At 38.6% G+C, this 27,029-nt stretch overlaps 1 protein-coding gene across 7 annotated transcripts in view; it reads right to left on the bottom strand.

Annotated features, from left to right (window-relative positions):
- LOC126049027 (ephrin type-A receptor 6) overlaps positions 1-27,029 on the bottom strand; it is a 516,299-nt gene that overhangs the window by 150,784 nt on the left and 338,486 nt on the right. For 5 of the 7 annotated variants that reach the window (XM_049824756.1, XM_049824759.1, XM_049824757.1 and 2 more), the window contains exon 6: positions 8,289-8,413. In XM_049824756.1, the coding sequence (XP_049680713.1) occupies positions 8,289-8,413 (125 nt within the window). Of the gene's footprint in view, positions 1-8,288; positions 8,433-27,029 lie in introns of all 7 variants that reach the window. The other 2 variants (XR_007509078.1, XM_049824761.1) reach the window with 1 other exon arrangement.

The following is a 27,029-nucleotide window of genomic DNA, read 5'->3' as shown; positions in this document are numbered from 1 at the left end:
TTAACTTCAGATACTACTAAAACTTACTGCACATAAACTCAGAGGTGAACACACTGAAACTGGTTAATAGTAACAGCAAGAACAACAACAATAATAACATGTTTTAAGTTGAGAGTACATTCTCTATTTTGTTAATTCAGGATTAAACATCTTCTTACCACTTCCTTTTGTGTAATTGATATATTCTTTCTGAAGAGACAATGTTTCTTTTTTACAATATCTTCATCAAAATCATCTAAAGTTTGTCCTCAGGAAGGAGCTGAAACTTACTGCACTAACAAATAGCTGCTCCTGAATTTTTACCCTACCTAATCACATGCTTAAGATTAACAGCTGATTCTTGTGGCTAACTATTATTCTTGCTGTGTCAGTAAACTATTTTTAAAACTATTTTTTGGAAGTTCAAATGCTGAATGGCTAGAAAAAATGTTTTAATAATTCTTTTAATTAGGAATCAACCCCTGCTATCAGCGCATTTAGATTTCTTAGCTTTCTTTGAGGTATGGAACTAGCTGTGTTTGTTGTCTTTTAATAGTTTCCATACCTACTATGCCTATGTCTTTGAAAGAGTTTGAAAACCATTTATTCAAAACCATTAATGCACTTTTACTACATTTGTGCAGCTCTTCTAGCAGTTACTGGAATAAGCATTGTACATGTAATTTTCCTTGGGGAAAATGGTATTGGCTACAGACAAGAACACAAGATCAGCAGAGACTGAACTATGTTGTTTTTTTAAAAATCAAATCCACTAGGCTTGCTTAAACAGCATTATATTTCTTGTTGAGATTTTTTGGTTCAGCAGGAATGACAATAGTAATAGCTCTGTAGGCTACTTTATTATTAAATACAAAGGTTTAGAAGCTATCTCTAAATAATTGACGACGACGATTAGGAGACTAGCCAAACCAGGCACCTAATGGAGAAGGCCTAGCTCAGAACTTCTTTGATAAACGCTCTGCTGCATGTAATTGATATTTAGAGGCCAGATTCCTTTTTCTCCTAATAGTAATTATATCAGTGTCATTAATAATGGCTGCTGCAAGGTCCTTAGGTTCTTTCCTGCAGGCAAAAATTGTATCTGGTCAGAGAGTCTCATAATTATTCACTCTCGTTTTCAACAGTTCTGAGACCTATTTTTTTTTCTTTTTAGAATCTAAGGCTTTTACAGTTCTTCCCTTGGGAAACTAGGTTAATAACAGCAGAATAAGAAAACTGAGAAGCCTGTTTAACATCACTTACTATGCTAACATAAGCTAGGAGATTTCATTTTAATGATTATCTCCCAAAGCGCATTTGTAGTGATTATTTTTTAAAAACATTCACAAGGCATGGTTCATTTCCCAGGAGCTCTGAATGGCCAAGAATGCCAGAGGCAGTCGTTGGAGCCCCAGCGCCTCACTGTGACATGTTGATCCGTTCCTGCAGCTGTGGTCAAATACTAAGGTCGGCTTAACACTACTGTCCAAGAGCTCTTATACATTCAAATTACTCAATGCTCTTGTTTTTATGAGAAAGTGCTGAAAATGTAATGGAAATGTATTATTGCATGAACCCTACATTTCTTGCTTCTAGTCACATCAGAAACATTTTACTTGTAGGCAGCAGATTGCTACTTACACCTCAAATAATTTGAGTAATTGAAAAATATTACCGGAGCAAAGAGTTTGTTTTAAAAGAGAATGATTAGCATGAGGCTAAAAATTGCCCAGCTGATCATTCAATGCTAAGAGCGTAGTGCTTGCTATTTTATACTCACTGTATACTCACGTATACTCACTGACTGGCCAGGCACCTGAAGTGCTCATATGCTCATCCCTATTGTTATAAGCCTTTTACTGTTCCCTAATCTTGTCACTGATGTTGACTTTAAAATTTAGTCAGGAAGATTGCAAAGTTATCAAGCATGCTATAGTAGGTATAGCAACAATAAAAGAATAAGCCCACAGAAAGAACAAGTACATGCTAACAATCTAGCCACAACAGTACCAAATGAACTATGCCTGCTCATGAATAACATCACACAGTCTGCAGGCTCTCTTCAGCCTCACATGGATTGGAGCTGGTGCATATATTATTCTTCACGATTTAAAAGTCTAACATAAAAGCAAAAGCTGAACCAAGAAAGTAATAGCTGGTACTTAAGGGAAATAGGGAAGTTGTAACATGGTTACAATGTCTGAAAAAATGTGATCCTTCTAACTCGGTTACACATTATGCAAAATTGTAATTAAAGAGGTGGCAAGACAGGAGCGGTTTAGCTATTCAAGTAGTAGGGAGGCTGAGGGTCAATGAACCTCACACGTGTCATATAGATCTCACAGAAAGGCACAGGGCTATAGAAGAGAAATGACTAATTTTACTTCACCTTTCCAAGATGTCACCCAGAAATTCAGAGGACTGTCTGATCTACATGATGTGACTTCTTATAAGAAATGTCCATATCTTGTCTAATGAGAACATGTATGGCTCCTGTTCACTGAGATTAGATTCCAGCCAATACTCAAGTAGGGTCAGGTTCTGCCTGAACAGAACTGAATTAATCTGAGAAGATCATAATGAAATACCTCCTTAGCTGGAGAAGACACAAAGGAACATCTGTTGTCCTAAAGCGGGATGAGTCACACACACCTTACACTGTCAGCTCACATGGGAAAAAAAGCTGGAATGAAACAACTTGGGCACTTGCATGAAAGTGAGCTTGGATTGTTCCCAGGGCTCTCAGGACCGTGCTATTGCTGTGCTAGTCTTCAGTGTGGTACTGAGCAAGCACAAGATTATCTGTTCCTCAAAAAGTGTGGAAAAAAATAGCAAGGATATCAGTTCATACCTCTGTACATGCAGAGTGCCACATCTTTTTGCCGTCAAAGCACAGAGTCTGTAATCTATCATACATATACACTTCCACGGCCTTGAAATAATATGGTGCACATACTTCTAGACACATAGATTTGCTTTAAACTACAGAATACTACTGTAGGCAAACAATTCTGACAGACAAAATTACACTCAAAACATTACGCGTTGATAGTCTTAAATTTTCACATTATTCCTATCGAGCCATTTACCTCAATGTTTCTTACGTATTTTACTACTCAAATTCAGGATTGCTCATTTTAATTCATACTAATGAATATTCAAAGAAATAGCAGTGTTTGTTTTAATATTAGATTTTAAGAAGGATCATCATTTCTCATATAAGTTAAATAAATACAGCTGTAGGCTGATAGAAAAATTAACAAGGTCATACTGCTTTCTAATTCTTTAAATCTGGTACTTTCCTCTATCTCTCTGCCTCATCAGCTTTTCATCTCTTTCTAAAATCTCATTGGAAAACTAATTTCCCCCTTGCCTCTACTGATCAGTTATTTTCTCTCTTTTATTTATTAATTCAACTCTAAATAATACTGGAATGGAGGAAAAGTCATATCTGATATCCTGCATATCCTGTCCACTTGATGTCATATGGAGATGGGTTAAAATTTTTATGTGAAAACTGCCTATGAGTTGCAAATTGAGTCTGCCAACAAAAGGAAGTATTTTGTCAAAGGGATTTGGCTTGAGTGTAAATTTTATCAAAAGACAAGAAAGAGAAGAAACATCAGCCAGCCCCTCCATCCTACATCCTGCTCCAAAAGATATTCTCTATTTGGAGATGCCATTGCAATGCCTTGGAATACTGCTTGGGTACATCCCATTAAAATCTCTTCCCTATAGACAGTCTTCCTCAGCTAATTATATATTGTCTTGTGTGTAACAGAAAATATAATCCAGCTGGTGTATTTAGGCCGTATGGGAGAACAAACTCAAGACAGTTGCTGCTACGTATACAGCTTGGTATGCTTAATACGGCTGTCAGGGAGCATTAATTTTTTATGATTAACTTTAAGAGTTTAGGTAGAAAAGGGGAGGAATAAGCATCTTCCAGTTCAGCTGCACAACCTGAAGTGCAGCTGGTATGGTTTATATCCATTGCATACTGTGTTTCTTTTCCTGTGAGGGAATTCCTACAGAAGGACCCAGCGTCATTACAAGGCTGTAACAAGGCCGTAACTTATCCCGCTCCTCCATGTGACCTGAACATGTGACCTTTTTGGTGAGAGGTGAATAGACTACGATGCCCTGGAATCTTTCGAAAAGTTTAAGCTTTGGTCAGTGTCTGAGTGGTAGTTTTAAAGTATAAAAGAAAAGTTGATTACTACTAGCAAGGAAACTGGGATTATATTGATAACCGGAGCTTGATTTTTAAAGGGAAAGACAATACTGCCTATGAGAGATTTTTTTCTTTTAAAAGTACTGGGCTGTTTGTGGAAGACATTAAAGGATTATAGAATAGAATGGATAGATAATGGATTGCAGAATAGGGCAGACATCCTGTATCAACAGAGATAATTTGCAAATATTTAGTATCTATGAAGACTCCAAAGAAGGTCTATGAAGAAGTGCTTTTCAGAGTACATCCTTAGATCTCTAAGGTCAAACATTTAAAAGATTCTTTGTGTGTTGTTGTAAAGACTCACTTATCGTCTAAGGTCACAAATGTTGTTAACTGTATAGTTTTCAGAATGATTCATAATCTACCAGAAGTAAGATATTTCAACTACCAGCCCTCAATATACAGTATTATTTCAGGATCATGACATTCTCTCTCTGGTTACATCACATAACTATTCAAGCAATGGAAAACTTTTTCTCTTTACTGTGACAGAAACTCTTAGCATCTTGGACTGAATGTCTAGGAACTTTTGTTCTCCTCACAGGCCAAGTCAGCTCTCTAATTATGTCCTAGGTCAGCTTATGTTCACTGCATTTTTGGCTGAAAAGCTGAAGAACAAAGTGACCTCTTGTCAGCCAACCACATAAATACGTAACAGTGTATTCCTAAACAGGAAACTAAAAATCTGTACAGTCCATATCGAATTGGCTCACAATGAAGTTCTGTTATTTTCTGAAGATTTTCATTTTTAGACACTGATAGAAAGCCAAACAATATTCTCTTAAATTATCATTCTGAGTATTTTGCAGCAATTCACTGAAGAAAATGAAGGTCATAGGGAAGAAGGTGCTTTAAAGCAAACAAATTAATGAGCTGCTTTATTATATTTTGAATTATTCTATGTGTTCCCTACTTGTAGCTTATTGATAGCCTTGTACAACTTTCCTTCCCTACTTTATTTCTTTATTATTTGGTAAAGTCTTTCCGAGAAGATGTGAATATTTTTCATAAGAGGACTTGAACTTTTGATACTTCTCTGTATGCAATTTGTATTGCACAAGAGGGCAAATATGAGTTCCTTGCATACTTAGCACAGTCTAGCCTCCTTCCCATGTTCAACTTTTTCTGGATATGCATGGAAAGATGCATCTCTATGTTCTGGGTTCACTGTCACTAATTCGTCTTACTTATGAAATTGTTGGAAACTGCCCCATTTTGTGGAGCGCTCACAGCAGTTTAATAGATGGCTACTTCATTTCTGTAAGTTTACATATCTTTCCTGAAACCTTGGGAGCACATGACAAGATATGACTTCCATTTGTGAGCTGCAGAATTCCTACTGGTTATAATTAAAAGCAAGCATGCTCCCCTAATGTGCACCCCAATGTCATCTTGACAATTTTGAAAATGTCAACAAGGAATCTTGTAAGAAAAAGCAGTTCATACTTGTAAAACTTTTAAACCTTGCAGAGTTCTACAGAGTTTCACAAAGTTAAGAAACTGATACAATTGGTTGAATTTGGGAGTCTGAGTGTTTGTATTTGAGGGAGGCATTCAATTTCATGTATTGTATATCAGAATAAAACCTCTTTTCTTTTTTAAACACAAATGACAGGTAAAAAGGGATAAGGACAGGACTGCAAAAGCTGTTCCATTTTACTAATTAGTGTGTTTATAAGTTCCTAAGACTACTCTTTACTGTTTTTTTCTTGACTCCTTAAGACATTAATAAAATTCCTGAGCTTTTCATACTTAACATGTTCTTGAACTTTACCTGCATTTCTCACTCTCCAATAGAGGGATGTCTTTGTGGTAAATTCATATTAAATCCAGTAGACAATTATTTCACTTTATTCACATTTCTTGTGGGTATGCAACACCATCCCTACTTTGTCACTGCTGCTGAGAACATGAATGCTGATATTTCCCTCTTTGAGGGTTACTGGGAAGGCTGAAAGGTTATACTTTCACTTGCTACATCTACCCCTGAAATTACACAAACTATGCTACTTAATACACAGAGGTGAAGAAGAATGAATTAATTGAAACTGTTAATAATTGAATTGATTGTGCATGTTAATATTTTCTGGCTTTGAGGTAGGAGCTGTCCCTCTTTGTTTTCAATATACAAATCCCATTTGCATTTGGCCACTATACTTACCCAGTGTTACAGTTATAATGTAGGTTTCTTCAGCACTACTTAAATGAATTGGTATAAAATCACATTTTCTAATTTAATGCTGTAAACCAGCAGACTGACTTGCATAACTAGATTATTCATCTCTGCTCTAGAATCTAGTCTCCAAGGGAGTTCTTGAAAATCTGTCACATAACTATTCCTCTGCTCAAATAAGTGATCTGACTGCTATTGCTGGCTTGTTTGTCTCTCATTCTGCCTATTACCTAGCATTGGCAGGGATCATGCTTGTTCTAACTTACTAATAAAAGGTGTATTCAAGAGCTAAGCACTTAGTTCAGTTAGTGACTTCGGAAGAAAATAACGCCTGTGCAACAGTACTGGAAGATGCCAGCAGTGCATTTATCTCCCCACACCTAAGAGGGAAGAGAAGTTTATAGTTAGAACATGCACCTTATGGATTATAAAAGGTGAAAACAGAAAACGGTTCTTTTTTGGTAGAAACAGATAGGAGTGGTTTAAACTGAATATACCAAAGGGCCATGAAGCCTGTGTATGTAGTCTTGCTGCACAATGGACAAGACTAAGTAGTAGGTAGACCTCTAAGGAGAGCTATTTGCCATGTTGCTTTGTACTGACAGATATTGGCAGATAATCTATTGATAAAGGATTTTTATAAATCTAAGCTTTATAATTTAACATCCATATGAATGGGTTTGGATCTTGGAAATTGTTCCTATTCAACTGAAAAAATCTCACTATTTCTTTTGTTTAATTCACCTGGTTATTATTTTAATATCAACAGACAAAACAAGGTCAGTGCAAGTCATAATGTGGCTTACTATGGTAATGGATCAAAACCTGAAGGACTCCCATTAGTGTAGGAAAATAAGGTTTCCCTGCTTTGGCTACCAAATATTCTAAGCAATCTGTCTTCTCCCTCTAGCTGTGCTATTTAAATTGTTTGGATTTCCCCCCTCAATTTACCCTTTCTTTTCTGCAATATTAAAGCTGCATAATCTCAATAGAGAAGTGCAGCCAAGGAAGAAAATTCTCAGGTATTTACAGAGCCTAACATCCTTAAATCTTTCTTTCATGGCTTTGCTTATATTTCTGTTCTTTGTGGTCTTCTCACATACCCATTAGTTCCATTGTGACTTTCAGATGGGGACAGAGAAACAGCAAGAACTGACTTAGAAGGCAACTGTTTAAGGTATGGACACCAAAAATTTACTGTCTTTGTCTTTAGTAACAAAGGCACTGGTTAGCACTAAATTTGACACTGGTACAAGGCTCTGTAGCCAACTGGAAATGATAAAATGTGCTTTGGGGGAAGCAGGCTTAAAATTATGCTTTCACAAGACATGCTGAGTATGTACCTTTTACCTTTACTTGTAATGCATGTTGCTCTCTTTTGTGTGAAATCACATAATTTTGACAGAATGCCAGAAATTTGACATGAATGTCACACAGTTTCTCTCGCTTGTAACCTTCTGTAACCCTCCAAACAAGGCTGGCGCACTCTATCATTTAAGCACAGATTATTGCTAAATAATGCTGCAAAATGAAATTGCATTGATATTCACCTCAATTGTATTGTTTCAGTGTCACTGTAATGTAAAGTTCTTACAGTTCATAAATCAAAATATGTTCAAGCATATGATCCTTTTATCCATGTTCGTAAATATAGTTACTATGAGACAGGTATCTTTACCGCCTGCTTGCTGCTCTACTTGATTCTGATGTGAAACAAGACAGTCATTAACAAATTAGAAGTAAACCAACAAAAAATCAGTACAAAATAAAACGTCTACTTATATAGCATTGTATGTGGGATCAAGTGAAAAGTTTAAAGTACTTGTTTTAAATATTAAAAATATGAAACATATTGCTCTTCAGGATCTGAGTTTGGGTGATGCTGTAAGTGAGACCTACTTTCTCATAGTACTTGATCTCGTAGTCCAGAATTGCTCCATGGGGAAAGTCCGGCTCTTGCCAAGAGAGGGCAATGCTGTTTTGGGAAGCCCAGTCCTTCCTTACCATACCTATCAAGGAGGGTGCTGAAAGGGAAAAGGATAACTAAGGGTTAAAGACGAAGCACATGGTTTATCCTTTCAATCTACTGTCTTAGGATACCAACCTGAGGTAACTTTGAGTGACCTCCAAACAGAAAAGCATGACAGATGGCAATTCTCAGGGAAACCATATAACCTGGAATTAATGGCTCAAGTACATACTAGTAACTCCTTTGTTAAAGTGCAGACCAGGTTCTGAAAAATGGCTATATACAAAAATATAGGAAGAAGCGCCTGTGCCAGTCCCCACCGCCAGCTGCACGCAACCAGGTTGCACTGCTGGCTTCGAGGACATTGTGTCCAGAACAGAACCACATTTCAGAGACAGTATTCAGTATAATCTTCATTAAATATTATAATTAAACTGTGTAAAATGTACATTCAGTTTACTCTTTGGGGTAAAATAAAGTGACACAGCTTAAAACAGATGCAATGAATCTTATTTCTGCTAGCTGGGCTGGCAGCAGCAAGGGCATTTTAGCCTGTCAGTGAGGTAGCTGTGTACATGGAAGAGCCAGCTTGTTAGAGGAGGCCAGTGGCAGGGATTGGGTTACAGGCAAATTGCGGGGGCAAAGGTACCCCCAAACCTACCTGCTGTAATTGATACTGCAGGACTGCAGCAGAGCAGGAACCACTTCTAGCAGCTTTTGGAAGGGGCCCAACACGGGTGGATGCACCCAAGAGACAAATTGTCTCAGTGTGGGGTTAACTAATTCTAAGAAATGGATTTTCTGCCCTTTTGGAAAAGAAACTGCACTGTTATTGATGCAATAATTTCAAATGGTGCAAAAACTGCATTCTAGGAATGATCTTTGCTTATTTTACTAATCTGGTCAAGCATGTCAAAGGAGGTCTCATACTCTCCAGAAACTAATGCTGTTTTAATAGGATTGATGTGCAGCTTTCCCAAATGCTATAACAAAACTAGTCATGTTGTTCAACAGTCTTGGAGACAACTAAGTAAGCTGAACAAACCAGCTACCATTAAAAAAAAAAGTTCTCCCAGTGGTTCACAGCTTTCAATACTTGTCTTTCCATTAACAAATATCAGCTTATTACACAACCTCCCACATTCCTCTCTATTATGAATTCTTCTTAACCTCTTCTAAGCTTCCAAGGAGCTGTCCCCTAAAAAGAACATATTTTTATGACTTCTGTTTTCATCTTTTGAATGAAAGAGTCTCCCTAGGATAATGAAATAAAAATCTGCTCCTAGTCACAAAATTTCATGCCTTAGTTTTCTTTCCTGTAAATATTTCAGGAAGTTTAAGATATGAAAACAATAAATACATTCTAGAATGCAAACAAACACTAAAGAAAACAAACCTGGTTGTTTTCCTTTGAAAAAAGGGAAACTCTACACAGAGACATGCACGTAACAATCTCCTTCTCTGTGACAGTGCATTTATCCAAGAGAGAAAATAAACTTCCATCCACTGTCAACCCTCCCTGTGGATAACTATTCTGTGGTATAACAGTCCAGTCCTCTTTCACGTGAAAAAAACCAGAACCCAACATGTAACACTACATGAAAAAACTTACCAAAAGTATTAATTGGACAAAACAGAGCTTACACAGGAAGCTGTCCTACACCTGTACTTATGCCATAGGTCTGATGCAAAGGAATGAAAGAAAGAAAGAATTCCTGCCATGCTGAATAAAGGATTAATTTGTTTTTCAGGAAGTCCTTAAACAGCATAATGCAAGTAACTGAATAGAACAAAATACAAATAAATAAATAAAAAGTATTCATAGGTTCTGTGCCAAAAAGTTATCCCTGGGTACATATAACTACTCCCTCAGTTAAAATGAAATTTTTACTCTTGAAATTGATGAACCTGAGCTCATGCAATATTTCTCTGGGGTAAAATCAGCTACTCCAAGCAGGGAACAAAGATAGGTCTGTTTAAAGGAAAACAGGACCTAGCAAACATGGATCTGTATTTGCTAAACACTGATCAAGGGCCTATGAGGGCATTGCTCATATAAATTTGTTTACTATTAGTTGTTTTGAGTCATTCACTGGTATCGAGCTGTGATTTACAGGTGGGTCTGAGGGAGCTATAGCAACGTTTCAGATACGTCTGGTATACCCTGTGCACCTTCTCACAGGTGATGGGCATCAGCTGGGCCACCTTCCCCAGCACATCATGGCTTCATTTCACTGCATTTGGGGGTTCACTGGCCAGACAACTAAATCCTTGCAAAATGATTGAGGTTGATTACAGAAAACACCAGGTTAAACTGTAGATATAATTATATTCTTGGCCCTTCTAGGCTTTCAAAATATAGATTACTGCTATTACACTTCTTCAAATTATGACCTAACATTTATAAGCTTTTCATATGTAACACATGTTGTGCATTTTTCTTTGGGTTCTGATTTCCAAATTTATACAGCAATTTATGCGTGTTTTCAGCCTGAGCTCACCACAGTAACTCTTGCATTTGAGGAAGTCCTTGTCAAAACACAGTCCTTGCACATCAGAAGATTGTCTCAAAAGTTCAGTATAAGAAATAGCCCAAGTTTTCTACCTGGGAAACAACTCAGTAGCAAATCAGAGGAAGAAAATTACTTTAGCCCTTTCCTAAACCAGCTGTGCTTGACCTGCACTTGAAACTGAAAACCCCATAGAGCAAGGCTCACATCACACCTGCAGCACTGTGTCAGCACTGCATCCTCTAAATCGAAATGCAGAGGTGTGTACGTAAGGCTGTGAATATAAGATGCATATTTGTGTTTGTATTAGGGTACCAGGCAAAAAAAAAAAGTGTACTTTTTCACAAAAAGCCACAAAAGATCCACCATTGACCATTTCTTATATGTTCAGAAGGATGATCCTGTATTTGTCACACAGAGTTTATCTATTCACATCTCAGAGGAAATAATGACTTCTAGGAAAAGAATTCCAGTCAGAAATTTATTGTACCAAGAAACAGACAAATAAAACCAAGTAATTAAAGACTGCAGCTAGATCATTTTCTGTTTCTTTAGTTGTTGTGAAGTGCTACTAAAAGCAATACTTTCTATGGAGAAATTTCAGCTTCTTATAACAGTTGCTCACTAGAGCAGAAGTTATTTAGACCCTAAAGATCCTATCCATTTATTGTTAAAGCTCTTTTTAACTGGAAAATTGTAAGGCAGGTAAATTCTATTTGCCCATTTATAAAGACTGCTCTAATGTTCCTATGATGAATCAATGGGAAGTTCTTTTAATTAGTTGTTTCAAATCCAGTAGCTGCAGGAGAGCTCTAATTTGGTTACCCAATGAAACCATTTGAAAAAAAAAAAATGCTTAGAAGCGCAGCATGGCTTTTAATCACTTTAATGGCAGCATTTTCTTGCCATTGGTACTAGGCTGAAGGATGGTTTCTGGCTCTTGAGCTCAGCACTGATCTCTGTTTTGTACTGAGGATTCTTTGCACCATCTGCTCTCTATGTTTTCCTCTACACTGTTATAAATTTCTTGAATTACAATGAGTCATCTACAATGCTGTGAGCTCCTCATTTAATTTAGTCTGATAAGTTTCTTTGTCTTTTTAAATTTGTATTGAATAATGAAAATTCATTCCTTAATTCAGAGTGAGCTTATTTCATTCTAAATCTCTTTGGCTTCTCTTTTTCAGAATCCCTTTTCTCATACACTGCACAAAGGACAGAAAATGTGTATTTTAAATGATGATTGGATTCCAGTGTCATTTCTCTAGAGACTTTCTCTTCTTCTGAAGTTGACTTCCATTACCTGTAACTGTCTGATTTCAAAATAGGTGATCTGTAGGGTTTCTGAAGATATTTTCCTTTAGTCTATTTTCTAATTTTCCAATTTCTTGTTTCATACTGTTTAAAGCAGGCAAAGTTTTGCTAGCATTTCTCCCCTTGTTTCCAGGGTTGAACAACTTTGATATGGTACCCATTCACTATGAAGAAGCTTCAGACCCAATGGCAGCTGATGACAAAAGCTCACCTGATGTCTGTCTGGGCTTGGAGTGCTCTACCCCTCTGGTATGTCATTTCAAATCTTATTTCCTTGGTGAAGAGAAACCATGATGACTCAATGGCCTTTTATTGGCTGGCAGAACAGGACCTACCAGGTATGCACAATCACTTTCTTGTTAAAAAACCCTACCATCCAACAAACAAAACCAGCTGCATGACCATTGTCCTCTTCCCTCCTTCCCCCCCTGCATTGTGTCTGTTTTGGCCAAAGCCAATGAAGTGCCAGCAGGTACAAATTTGGAGGGGACCAAGTGGAAGTGGGATCTGAACTGTACATACGTTGTGGTGAGGACTGCAACTTCACTCCTTTGGCCACCATCTTCACAAGGCAGCTGTGCGTCTCAATGTGTAAAATACTGCCATTTGGAATAACGTGGTTTAATTCAGTTGGACCTTTCTATACCTCTACCATAACCAATAATAATCTGAATTGCATAATTACATGTTATTCTTTCCTCAAGACCCCTGCCTGCTTCAGGGTACAGGAAGGACCAGACTCACCAAAATATAGGGCTTTGTCACATGTTTTCTGAGTAGGAGTTTCCCAATAGAGGAGGGAATCCAGCCTTCTCCCTGCCTCTTCTTTCTCTCCTACCTCAGCCACTTCCCAGCTGTTAATTGGGGGGCAATACCAAGTGACATCCACTCAGCAACCTTGCTTCTCTTTGAAAACTCATTAATTGATCCCTCCTAGTTTCATACAATACAGTTAGAGGAGGAAACCTGCTTTAGCATCTTCCTCTTGTTGGGGAACAATTTCGTTCATTAAGGGAAGGACAGCTGAGGGTGGAAGAAGTATCAATGCTGTGAGGTCTAATTTATGTTGACTTGGGTTTCATGTCTTTGTTGGTCAGAAAAACAGAAGACAACTGTTTTCCTGTTCATTAAGAGAAAGGACTTTTCCAAGCTTATATCACAGGTTAATGGCATGAATTAAATCACACAGTAAACTATGCTTAACACTATGAAAGCTATGGTTATCTAATTATCCCAAACCCATTCAGCAAAAATTTTAGGAAATTAATGAAACAGAATATGGTGTAGGTTCATTTACTTCCAAATGTTTTATCCTGTTGCTTAATTGTAATACTAGAAAGTTCTTTTGTAAACTACTGATAATACTAGATTAAAAAGGAAAAGGTGGTCTAGATTTGTGTTTCTTTTTATAAATACAGCTATACTTTAAAAAGACCACTGTCAAATTTTTGTCAAACCATACATATGTGGTATTTATAATTGTTAATTATAAAGATGTACCAAGGTCCAATTTTCAAGTGTTTTTCTGGATGGTAAAAACAACCTTTCCACCTTTTTGTATACCAGAAAATGCTATTATATTTATATAGTGTTTCGCCAGCCTAGGTTCTATAACTATATTAGAATTTCTATACTATTGGACACTGAGTATGTGTTTATATTATGCATAGCAATAAATGAACTCTGAGAGTTTATTCACGATCCCACACTTGGAAAAACTCTTATTTCAGGGCACAGTAAGAAAAATATTGATTTTTCCTCCTGATTCTAGAAAGTCTGTAAGAAAGGTAATAAGCAATAAAAAGATGTTTTCTTAGGGGAGACATTGTACACCAGTAACAGAACAGGAAGTAATGAAACAACATTTCCTGATCAATGGTAATGCCTCCAGTATTATTAGCATTTGAGCTATTTCCCAAGGAAGGATTTACCAGGAAGCTAAGATGCCAGAAGCCTTCAGCTTCCATTACTAACACTATGCGTGACAAGTACTATCGGTCAACTGACAAGGATGTAGTCGTGCTGCCTATCATCTACAGCTGTCTTCATTCCTGCAATATGGTTATTAGTCCTCCAGCAGACATGCACTTCATCCTTTTTTTCTTTTGTGTTTGCTTGTTAATCTTTCTGTTGCTATCTTTGTGGGATAAGGGAAGAGAGACTATTTTATGAGCGAGGAATGTGATATGGATTCAGGAGACCTATGTTTATATTCTTTTCTGGTTGTGCTTTAGAGATTTTCTTTAATCTTTTGACAGAGCTATGCTAACGTACAATGTGAATGTCAATACTTTCCATTATTTCTAATACGTGAGCACTTCCATGTTAGAAGTGTGCGTGTGTTTATATAAAAGACTGAAAACTAAGCTCAAGTTTATATGGAAAAAAATCATAGAAATATGAACATAAATTAAACTTTTATAAAAAAACCCAGTTCATAACCCATCTCTCTGACATCCACATAGCTGAAACATCTTTCGGTTTATGCTGGATTCAGTAAAAATTCTTTTTCTTACCATACAAGGCTGCTTCCAATTAGTAAAGTGACTAGATAAGATATTTGATTCTTCACATAATAGTCTCTTATCTTCCTAATAATTTCAGTGGTAATTCAGTTATAATACTTGGAGGGAATACTATTACTGGCACTAACCTTGAAGTTCAAAGTTGAGCATGGAGTTTTCCTGACAAGGCATTAGAGCTAGCAAATTAACAAGTTTGGGGTGAAAAAATAATGTTTTTACTTTATTTTCTTACACTAGTTCCCTGAAGGTCTGCATTCAAAAGAAAGCATAACAATATGCTTCTTTTGAAGCACTTCATTCACCGAAAAATAGGCCTCCAGCAAGCTATAATTATAATCTCTCCCTCCATTTTAAATTCTTTCCCCTTGCAGATTTTCTTTTCTTGCTCAGAAATTATGGATGGAAGCCAAGTGAACCTAATACCATCATCAAAAAATGGATTCTGCTACAGTGTTGTGGGCAAAAGGTCAGGATAGATGCAACCTCCAAATTTCCTCCAGGCTAAACATAGATTCAACATCATTTTTTCCTATGTTCCATAATGCAATTCTTTCTTCCTTGCTGCTTAATTTCTCTCTCATCTATTGTTGATCTTATGTATGAAGACAGTAATTATTCACCCATATGATTCTGCAGCAATATAGATTTTCTTTCACTTACAGAATGTGCTGCCATTCATTAATTTGCAAGCTTAAGACAGAAGCACTCCTAGATCTTTATTTTTAACAGGACCTGGTCAGTCCCTGATTCTTCAAAATAGATTATAGTACAAGATACTTAAAAGAAATTGTATAAAATAAAGCCTTATCAGCTGTCAGTCAGCCTGTGTGGATGTTCTGTTCTATCTGACGAGATGTATGTGCAAACCCCTTGGAGTTAAAAAGTATTGTGAGATATTTGGCAAATTTATATTACAGTGAACAGTTTAAAACTTTTTAATAACATTTCATTAAATATCAATAGCTACAAAAGGTCACACAAATGTTTTACATACATCTATGTTTCAAGGAGTTACTTTATATACTCTGTATTTCTGAAGCAGGCAGAATAAATTCAGTTCAAACAAGCTTAGTGGAGGGGTGTGATTCCAGGAATCACATGCAAACAAACAAACAAAAAATCTGCAAAACTGAAAAGTGTTGCCTGTCGTATAAATGGAAATCACGTCAAATCAATGACGTCTGACAACCAAAGGGATCTGCATCAGAATAAGCAGATTCTTGGCTCCCTTCCATTGCCTTTTATTGCTGGAGCAGCAGGAGACAATCAGTGGCTTAAAGATCTAATAGGTCACTGGGATTCCTGAGGGAACGGCTCTCCCAAAATCAGAGCTTCTCTGTCCTTGTTTGACAGAAGACAACACTATGGTCTTGGGCACTGGCATATCAGCTCACATCAGGTAGCAACAACAGACATGGCTGAATGGCACAGCAAGAACATGGTAACTGGGGAAAAACCCTCTTCACTTCATTTGCTTCTTCCAGGCATTTTGTTTTGGGTTAAGTAAAAGAGTATTTGATGGCACAGGGGATGGTGCAAGAGGCCCCCCAGGCAAATCACTTCCCATCACCTCTTGTGACGATTATAAAACTTGCTATGGTACCTACAGCAGAAGTAAGAGAATACTATGTTCTTAACCAGCAATGTGCTGCTTTCACAAGCTCATATGTTATTGTTGTACTGTTCACTGTTCCTCCTGACTCAGACATTGTGGCAAGCCACTGACTGTTGGGTGGTGCCACGTTTGAAATTGTTGTGCGTGCTCTCCTGGGGAACTATTCCTGACATGCAGGATTCCTCTTAAAAATGAAGGCAGAGTGGCTTATAGGGTTTCCTTTTTTTAGGAAACCTGTGCTAAAAGAGGAGGAGGTGGGAGAAACTGGTTTATCAGCAGATTCAGATTGCTACCATAACAATGTTAATCAGCATGAAAAAAGATGTATTCCAGGCAATGGGTTAGGTAAGTTATAAATACCGTGCCAGCACTGCTAGGTGCCCTATGATGTGGGAACAACCTGTGGCGACACATTTCTCCAGAGAACTTTGTTTTCAACCTCTTAATGTAACCTGGGAATTGCTATAAATTTATTGGAAATACAACTTGAGGTTAAGAAGGAGTCATTTATTGCAGCAAGGTGTCATTATGGAAACAGAGCTGTAAGTAAGTCTCATTCAGCAACAACCCCTCCAGGGTCAACTGGAACCAAACTGCTCTGCAGAACTTCCTGCTGCTAAATTGATCTCAGAAGTTTGAAAATGAAATAAGCAGGTTAAAAAGCACCAGGCAGTCTGCAATCTTTTCACTCCATTAATTGCTACTCATCCTGCGATGTAACAAAGACAAACCTAAAATGTAAACTCGTTTCAGCAAATCTTTCCTGCTCTTGTTTTTATCAAAATATGAGACTACATCAGATTGTAGGTAATTTTCTGTCAAACAGTACGTTACAGGTCTGAAAGAGGTTTTATCAAGAAAATAATGAATATTTTATTTTAACATCTTCTGTGAACCTTCTGTAAAAGCTGTTTGTTGGCAGGTGCAGAGAATGTCAGAGCTACTGTACTTCAACATTTTGAGTGAATATGTGTAAGCACATGGAGGCACATCTGATACTGACTTAAAATGTACATCTTCAAACAATTTCCCCACAAATGTTGCTTTTGACAAAGCATTTTATAAATCATAGTGACACTAAATAAATATACCTTTATAAACGAATCCTCCCAGTGATGTTACAAACAAAATTATTTTATATATTATTATATATATGCAAAAAAGATTCCAAAGCTATGCACTCATCTGTTCATTACAAAGAATCATTAAATAACAATAAACACTATGGTTTAGTCTATCTCTGCTTTACATAAGGTCAAGTATCTTTTAAATCTTTAATATGAAGACCTATGCACAGAAAAGCACACCCTTTTAAACTCTGGCATACAGACAATGAGAAACACCTCTAGAAGGCCAATAAGTCAGTGGTTTGTATTTGATGTACGTGAATCACTAAAAAGCACTGCTATTGTCAAATGTGTGTTAGGTGTTCAATTTCTAGTCAAGTAGGGTGGAATTCATTTTACGTGACTCAAATAATTTAAAAACTGGGTTTTAGTTTTGGCAAGTTCTCTTGATTCCCTCTGTAGTTAGAGGGATACAGGCAACTCCAAAGGGCAATGTATGATGCCTGTCATAGGCACCATCTTAGGGTGGCACAGATTGCTCCCTGGAGCTTCCTGTTTTGAGATGGCTGCCAGTAGATCAAATGTGTCCTTTAGTTTCAGCCACAGCATTCAATAAATGCATCACTACTGTTAGCACAGAAGCTTGGTACAAAATCAGCTATGGATCTTTAAAGGTGACCTCTAGAGCAATGCAACAGTAATTTTAGATATGTCAACATCCTAAAGTGTTTTTTTCAGTTGGGTATATCTATATGACCCAACACAGCATCACATAGATATATCTGAGTTAGCCAGTTAGCTTGTATACTGAAACTAATACATCTGCATTAGCTGAACCTGATTAACTCTTTGGATAGGATACAGAGACAGTATGCAGCTGTGCTGGAAATACAATGGAAAGATATAAAGAACTGGAAAAGAACAATTAATAGGAGACTCATGAGGTGAGGTTCAGGAAAGATGATGCACATTGCTTATATGCAAATAATAGCAGTCTACAAAGGTAAGTTGCAATAATTCTCCCCTGCTTTCTGTGAATGGCAGGAGAGAATTAATGAATAGAAGTCGCGTGGCAAGAAATTATCAAGAAATCATAGACAAAATATCAGGGAACACACTCTGTAGTGAGAGAGAATTTATGTCTTCTATTAGTTAGATCGTAGTGGTTTTTACACGTCTGAGTCTAAGGATAGGCTCTCAAGGTGAGGGATAGAAGCAATGACACTTCAAGACATCAGGGCAAATTAACACCAAAAGCAAACAGCAGCCAGATGGAATGGATGGATAGTCTTTCTCACCTCTAACTTCTCTTATGTCTAGGATCTGACATTCAGAAGAGGCAGTGACTCTTTCTGGACTACTGTACTCATATATTCTGAAAACATGTCACACTACTATTAAATGTATTTGAAAAATAAATGTTGTCTTTGTGTTCTTCCCCTTCAAGAAGATTGAGCGTTTTTTATTCACAAAGACAAAACTCCCCAGAGTTTAAGAACCATTGGGAGCTAAAGAGTTTTTGTCTGGCTTGTATAAAAATTAAAACACCAAGAAAACAGAATGGCCTAGAAATTAGGTCAGATGATGGGCAGTAAAAGATGTTTCAAAGCAAGGTTTGTGGAGTCCTCGGCAATTATGGAATAACCTTTCAAAAGGGAAGCTTCTTCAACTATTAGCAACTAGTTAGCTCATGCCCTGAAGCTTGTGGGTTTGTACTTACTACACATATGCATGCTCATGTACTAATAGACAGTCTTCTGACAGAGACCAGACAGAACCTGAGCATTCACACTTCCAGATCAGTGCATCACTTACTTAGCTTAAGGAACCTGTCTTTTATTTCCAAGAAATTAATTATCTGAGGACTGCCCTCTCAGCAAGAGCCTCTGAATTCTCAGAGCTCTTCCATTATTCCCCTTTGGTATTTCTACTCTTTTTCTTGGCACTGTCTTAACCAGTTTTTGTGTTCTTCAGTCTTCTGCATGCTGATCTCAGCCCTTGTAGGTTTTTTTCCAAGTCTATTCTTCTTCTCCTATCTCTACACCAAACCAGCACAATAAAGGTGTTTCCTACAGAAAGGAAAACCAGGAAGGTTTGAGGTGGGAAGCTGAGCATTGGTGTCCTTCCCTTCACAACCTCTTCTTGTCCAAGGGACAAAGTCTAGGTGACCTGCTGACACATGTAGAATTTGCACTGGTCATTTTCTAAAGAGGACCATAATTCTGTGGCCTACAAAAAGTTAGGAAGTTGACAGACATTCAGGCAAGAAACAGAGAAAACATGCCTTATTAACTAACATGCTACAGAACACTGCTGGGAGCTGGAAGAGTACATAAGGACAAGTACCATTTGATACTTCCCTGATTTTCTTCCATCGGTGTCTCCTGTTGCTTATTGTCAGAGAGAAAATAATGGACTAGATTAACCTTTTGTAATTCAGAAGTACCACCTGATTAGAGAGCCTTCTGTTTAACACAGTCCCAAGCAGAAAGGCAAGTTTGTTACATACAGCTCTCCTCCGGAATAAGCTTTTATCTATCCCTAAATAGTCTTCTGCACTGCAGAAATTTTACAGAGAGAAAACACCCAGCTATGCAGCTTAGGTAGTTGCTTGTGAGAACTAATGGATCATATCCACACAGTACACTAGTGATATGGAGCTGAGTGCTTCAGGGTCTAACTTTTAAGTGCCTGATCCTCAGAATGAGATTTAGAGTTAAGTTACACTATGTGTCCAAGCTCCTTAATGCTGTCAAAACAGAGGCAATCCAGAGCACACACAAATGCAGAACTTCAGAATTTTGACAACTTTCAGTTTGACAGCTGATTTAGGTATACATGGGTGTTAAGATCCGTCAGGGTTAGACATTGGTATTGCACTATTGCTTACAAGCAATATTGTTACATTGAAATAACATAAAAATAATGCTCTCATGAGCAAAATATTGTTCAGCCTCTTTTACTCTTATCATTAAGTACATCTTATTTCAAATCGTCCTTAAGTATTTTAAATAATTCTCTTTGCACAATATCACACTTTGTTTTGTGTTTCAATTTTGAGTCTGGAGTTTGATTGGAAAGTTTGAGAAATTAGCGTGTTCACACAGGATATTTAAAGTTCTTTGGCAAACAAACAAACAAAACCAAACAGGAAGATCCCCTAATTCAGGTCCATGTCTCAATATTTGGCAATAATCTCTGTTTTTGTCACATTAATCTTACAATATTCTACAACAGGCAATCATCTCAAATCCCTCTGTACTCAAACATATAGTGAAACCCGTGCAAAACAACCACGGAAACACAGCAACTACTAAGAAAATCTTTGATAGAGGAAAAAAAATATCCTCCGCACATGTAGCAATTCTTTGAATGCCATCTAGAGGATATTATCCTAGCATTGGCTATGAAAGAGTCCTGACAAATTCAGATGTGTGCACTCAAGATCTACTAGTTCTTTATATATACTGTTCAGAAGATAAGGGTTAGTAAAATGTAATCAAAAGGAAGTTTAAAAATATCAACAAAATAAATCATTACAGAGTAACTTTATAATAGCTTTCTAAAAATATTATTCTGCCTGCACAGAATAATTCTATGCTGGTAACCTTATGGAAAAGAATTAATGAAAACAAATGGGCTAGTCATGTGTTGCAGTTTTCTTCCTCAAATATACTTGTTACCATTTTGAGGAACCCACATAAATGTCATTGATTTGCTGAGCCATCATGCTAACTCTGCCATAAATCAGAATTTTCTATGCTTCATTAATGATCATGATCACAAAGTATTTGTGGTGTTGACCTAACTACTCACGCTGTGGGTGGTCAGATAGATTGTGATTGTGTTTGTAACTGCTCATGTTATGCAAGTTGATCTTCCCCTGAAATGTTCTTCCAAAAATTTCCACTTTGACTGAATGCATACAATCTTGAGGAAGAAAGGCTATTTTGATAATTAATTCATTGGCTCTGCCTGACAAGATGATTCGGCTGCTCTGAGAATGAACTCCTCTACCTGTAACAGCCTTGAGTTTGTCAGTGTTTATTATCAGTCCTCACTTGCTGGTCAGTTCCCATTGTATTTACACCAGGGGATTCAGATAATCTACTGTCAGTTACTTTAAGCATCTAATTCAATAGGAACATCTAAAGTTAGGAGTATCAGGACCCTGTACAAAGAGTGCAGAGAGAGAGTGCCTCCAGATGGAGATGCAGTGCACCCACCTTAGATGTCTAAAGTTACTGAACACCCCACACCTTCTTTGGTGCTCCACCAGGTAACTCAGGCTCAGAAACATACCCTCAGGAGCTGTATGGGATTTTGTCTTTTAGTGCTGCTTGCCCAGAGACAGATGACTTTCCCTTCTTCCAAAAGAAATCCTGCACCATTAACTTTTCAAACAGTGAAACAAGATCTTAGAGAAGACAACAAAAGCCCATTCTACAAGAGAAATTTAGCAATTAAATTTCTTCTGAAGATTATAAAGTGGCACGTCTTAAAAGTGTTATGACCTCAGTCTGCCTGGTCCATACTTTTCATTTCTTCTCAGCAGCTAGACTGCAAAGACAGAGCTGACACACATGGTGCCTCCCGGTTCTTTTTGCAGAGATTAGAATAAGTTAAGACAAATGTTGCTTGCCCCCCCTAGGACCTGCTAGTTGCTGAGTGCTTTCTCAAACATACCCTGCGTCCCTGCTAATGCACCTCTTCAGCTGGAAGCATGTCATGTACTGTATAGTCCTAATTTGTCCATCAAGCACTGAGGTCAGTGGAGCTGCACAACAGAACACTGGAAGGAATACAGCTATGATACGTGCAACTGTATATTTAAAACATACTGTCTATCTGTATGTTCATGCATGCATTTTATCTTTAAGCTATGTCTTCCACACAAGCATATCTACACACAAATAACTGCACTGACATACAAACTAATTCGCAAGTTTAAAGAGTTCTCATATGTACATTGTTACCAAGCTATCTAAATATCTCTCATTAAGTTAATAAGTGAATGCAATATTTTTTCTCTATGAATTACGAATAACACACATTTATATATAAAGCAGCACTGTGAAAAAAATCACAATAGAAGTCAGATTGCTATGTTTTCCATTTTCTGCTTAAAAAAAAAAAAAAAAAGGCAAATGTACCTTTCTAATTTCAGAATATGAGAACATGAAATCTGAGGTCTTCTTACAACAAAAAATTAAATTAGATTTCCCTGTGTTTTTAATATTATTTTTTATGACTGGACTCCAAAAATATAATCCTGTATCAACACAGTTCTTGTTTGGAATTTCCTTTATGGAGAACTTTTTTAATAAAGTAAGAGAAAAAAACCTTCAGATAAAGTGTTCTTGAAGTTTTTACTTACATGAGATGATAAAAATGGGAAGTCATTCCTTGAGTTTGAAAACATATGTACTTCAACGTAAGAAGCTGAGGGAACTCTAATAATCTCTGGAGACATCATCTCAAATGCACTGCTTGTGCATGCATACAGCAGTTTGGTAAATAGGACGGCCCTTCTGAGATCTGCAGTGCAGGTTGCTGAAAGAAGCAGCACCTCTTGTGTGAGCAGGATGCCCCAAGCTGATCACAGTGGGGCTGCCCTCTGGCTCCCCGATCCCCTGGTTGACTTCCAGCCCTGCCAGAGAGCAGGGTGCAGCCCCGGGGGCACAAGTCCTGCAGCCTCCTGTGCCCCCACCTCTGCTGATGGGCAGCCTGGCAAGCTGGCCGGGCTGTAGTTGCAGGTAACCCTCACTGATGCTATAATCTCCTGGTCCAGGTTGGGTCACCCTGTAAGTGGAGTGCCTCGACCTTGACTCTAACCCTTGCTCACGACCCTGGCTCAAAGACTCTAATCCTTGCTCCTCTCAGTTGTGTGAGCCCTAGCAGGGAGCTGCTTGGTGTTCAGGTTAGTGGCTTCCCAGATACCTGGGATTTACCAGGGATGAGTAAATACTTTTTTTTTTAAGGGGAAGGCATGCTTCATGAGCTGCTGGAGTTGTCTGAAGGTGTCAACAAACATATGGTTAAGGGGGATGCATTTAATATAGACTATGTGGATTTCTTAAAAGCCTTTGATGAAGTCCCTCACCAAAGTCTCTTAAAAGAAGGAAGGTTTTGCATGGATAGATAAATGGACGAAGTTAGAAAACGGTGGGCAGGAATAAATGGTCTTTTTGTTTACAGTGGAACAAGGTTACCAGGAGCATCCTGCTGTACATTTTGCTTATCCTGTGCTGTTTAAGATGCTTATGAACGATGTGTTGAAACAAGAAAGTCTGCTAAACTTATCAGGGTAGTAAAAAGGGAGGACTAACTGTGAAGAACTGTGGAAGAACTTCATGAGACTGACTGACTGGATAATAAAATGGCAGATAAAATTCAGAAAAGAGTGATGCACATGGGAAAATAAACCCTAATTTCCTAGGTAAAATGAGCTCTGAGCTCACCATTCCCACCCAGGAGCAAGATCTTGGAGTTATAATAAATAGATCTATGAAAATGCCAGCTCTGTGCTCAACTGTAATAAAAAGATTAAATGAAATGTTAGTGATTACAAAGAAAGGAAAAGAGAAACCAGAACTTCATACTGCCCCAGCATAGGTCCACATTTCAAACACATTTTGAATATTGTGTGTAAGTTTGGTGCCCTCATCTCAAAAATGATACATCAGAACAGGATAGGGTTCAGAAAATAGCTATAATAGTACATCAAAGTTATGGAATGGCTTACACACAAGTGACTCCAGAAAAGATTTGGGCTTCTCAGTCTGAAAAGAGCAATGCAATGGAAGGTTAAATTACGAATGATATGGAGAACGTAAGGAGTGATCATTGCTTCTTCCAGCACAAAAACTAGATAGCATCAAGCAAAGTTGAAAGGAAGTGAGTCTTAATAAAACATGAAATTAAGCTGCATAAATCCTTGCCAAAGGATGTTATAGATTTTTTTTTAACATGTATTTAATAATAAACTATTCAACTGCTACTGGGCAAGGAAGTCCCCTAAGTACAACTTGTCAGAAGCCAGGTGAGTACGCAGGGAATACATCCTGTAAACTTTTTCTGTTCTCTTACTCATGTCTAATCTTCAGGTTTTGGCTACTGTCAGAGAGAAGATATGAGGCCTGATGGACCAACAGTGTGATCGAATACAGCTCCTCTTCTGCATAATCAAAATGAATAGAAAATGAATGTATGAGTGTGATAGGTTGACCCTGGCTGAATGCCAGGTGCCCACCAAAGCCGTTCTATCACTCCCCCATCCTCAGCTGGACAGGGGAGAGAGAAAATTATAACAAAAAGCTTGCGGGTCGAGATAAGGACAGGAGAGATCATTCACTAATTACCGTCACAGGCAAAACAGACTCAATTTGGGAAAATTAACTCACTTTATTACAAATCAACCAGAGCAAGGTAATGAGAAATAAAACGAAATCTCAGAACACCTTCCCACCACCCCTCCCTTCTTCCCGGGCACAACTTCACTCCCTGATTTCACCACCAAGCCCCCCAGCGGCACAAGGGGGACAGGGATGGGGGTTCATGGTCATCACACGTTATTTTCTGCCACTTCACCTCCTCAGGGCGAGGGCTGATCACACTCTTCCCCTGCTCCAGCGTGGGGTCCCACCCACGGGAGACAGTCCTCCACGAACTCCTCCAACGTGGGCCATTCCCACAGGCTGCAGTTCTTCACGAACTGCTCCAGCATGGGTCCATTCCACGGTGTGCAGTCCTTCAGGAGCACACTGCTCCAGCGCGGGTCCCCCACGGGGTCACAAGTCCTGCCAGAAAACCTGCTCCGTGGGCTCCTCTCTCCACAGATCTGCAGGTCCTGCCAGGAGCCTGCTCCAGCGTTGGGTTCCCATGGGGTCACAGCCTCCTTCGGGAACCCACCTGCTCCAGCATGGGGTCCTCTCTCCCCGGGCTGCAGGTGGAGATCTGCTCCACCGTGGACCTCCTGGACTGCAGGGACACAGCCTGCCTCACCAGGGTCCTCCCCATGGGCTGCAGGGGAATCTCTGCTCTGGCTCCTGGAGCATCTCCTCCCCGTCCTTCTGCACTGACCTGGGGGTCTGCAGGGTTGTTTCTCTTACATGTTCTCACTCCTCACTCCGGCGGCTGTTTCTCCCTGTCCCAATTTTTTTTTTCCTTCTTAAAAATGTTATCACAGAGGCGTTACCACTATCGCTGATTGGCTCGGCCTTGGCCGGCGGCGGGTCCGTCTTAGAGCCGTCTGGTGTGGGCTCGCTCTCTCTCGAACACAGGGGAAGCTTCCAGCAGCTTCTTACAGAAGCCACCCCTGTAACCCCTTCCCCCCGCTACCAAAACCTTGCCACACAAAACCAATACAATGAGAAGGGCAGGGTTGCTTCCTGTCTTGTTTTTGTACTTAGTGGCTTGATGAAGAGTCTTATTCTGCGTTTTGGGGGTTTTGACCTTTTTCCGTGTGTGTGTGGTGATAAGTCTGGTGTCCTCTCACTGAATCTACTGCATATGCATGGAGAAACTGCTTGCATCTTGCACATTGTAATGGATCTGCACAATCTGTGGCACCACTGGCATATCTCAGATGCACTAGATTCATTCAGCATGGAGTCCATCTGCATGTATTCAGCAACTGTTTTGTAAGGAGGGAGCCAGTTTATCATACATTGGTGAAGTGTTAACCATGCATGAAGTCACAGGAGTGAGATACACAAGTAAACCTAAAATGCAGCACACTTTCACTTGACCCTATGTACAACACACAAAGTAATTCTTCAGCTAATTTGGAGCCTGAGGCAGTGTATGCTACCCCCACAGTCAGGCAGTTAGCAAACCACTGCAGATCTGCTCTTTGGACAGCCAACGAGTAGACCAGAAGGTAATCTGCTAGGCAGACAGGCAAGCAAAATGTGGTGGTAATTCCTTGACAACAGGTACAGGTATTTGGCTGGCTCCCTCGGTGAGGTTTGTTTTGCTTCTCTGGCCTGGGGCAGACTCATTGGTGGACTGGGATGGTCAGGAACAGAAGGAGTCCTCTCTGCACCATTTGTTATCCATGTTCTGGGACTGAAGACGAGTGAAGGCTGCAGGATGTGCATTGAGTGAGGGGAAATGCAGGAACGAAGAGACTTCAAGACATCAGGACTACTGCAGCAGCAAATAAGGAAAAGATCTCGTGGAGGGAAGAACTGCAATGGAACTTACGGAATGTCTGCAGGGAGTTAGCTGCACCGAAAAAGGGGTAAGCTGAAATATTAGCCTATCTGTGTGAGTGGATCATCCAAGAGATGTCTGCGTTGCCTGTGGATTTTTATAATCACACCAAGTAGGTGCTGAAATTAATACATGACTGGATTGATCTTTTTTCATAAGTTTCAGAGTGATTGAGACATTACTTTCTTTAAAGTATGAGCTATACTCCTTAACATGACTCTCTTGGTTAAAGAACTCAGCACTGTCTTAAGCATCATCACTATCAAAATAGTAACCATTTAATTCAGTGAAGATGGTACTGGGTTGAAAAAACTTGAAAAGATTTATTACTTAATAAATTTGCACAGCACATTTAGTCTGAATGTAAATCATAAAACCTTGAATGTCACTGTCTATATCCTGCAGTACATAAAATAAGGAATAC

This window comes from Accipiter gentilis, chromosome 21 (genome assembly GCF_929443795.1).
Source record: "Accipiter gentilis chromosome 21, bAccGen1.1, whole genome shotgun sequence".
In the NCBI taxonomy this organism is placed as follows: Eukaryota; Metazoa; Chordata; class Aves; order Accipitriformes; family Accipitridae; genus Astur; species Astur gentilis.
The sequence above is the reverse complement of the archived record's forward strand: the minus strand, read 5'-3'. Positions and strand labels throughout refer to the sequence as shown.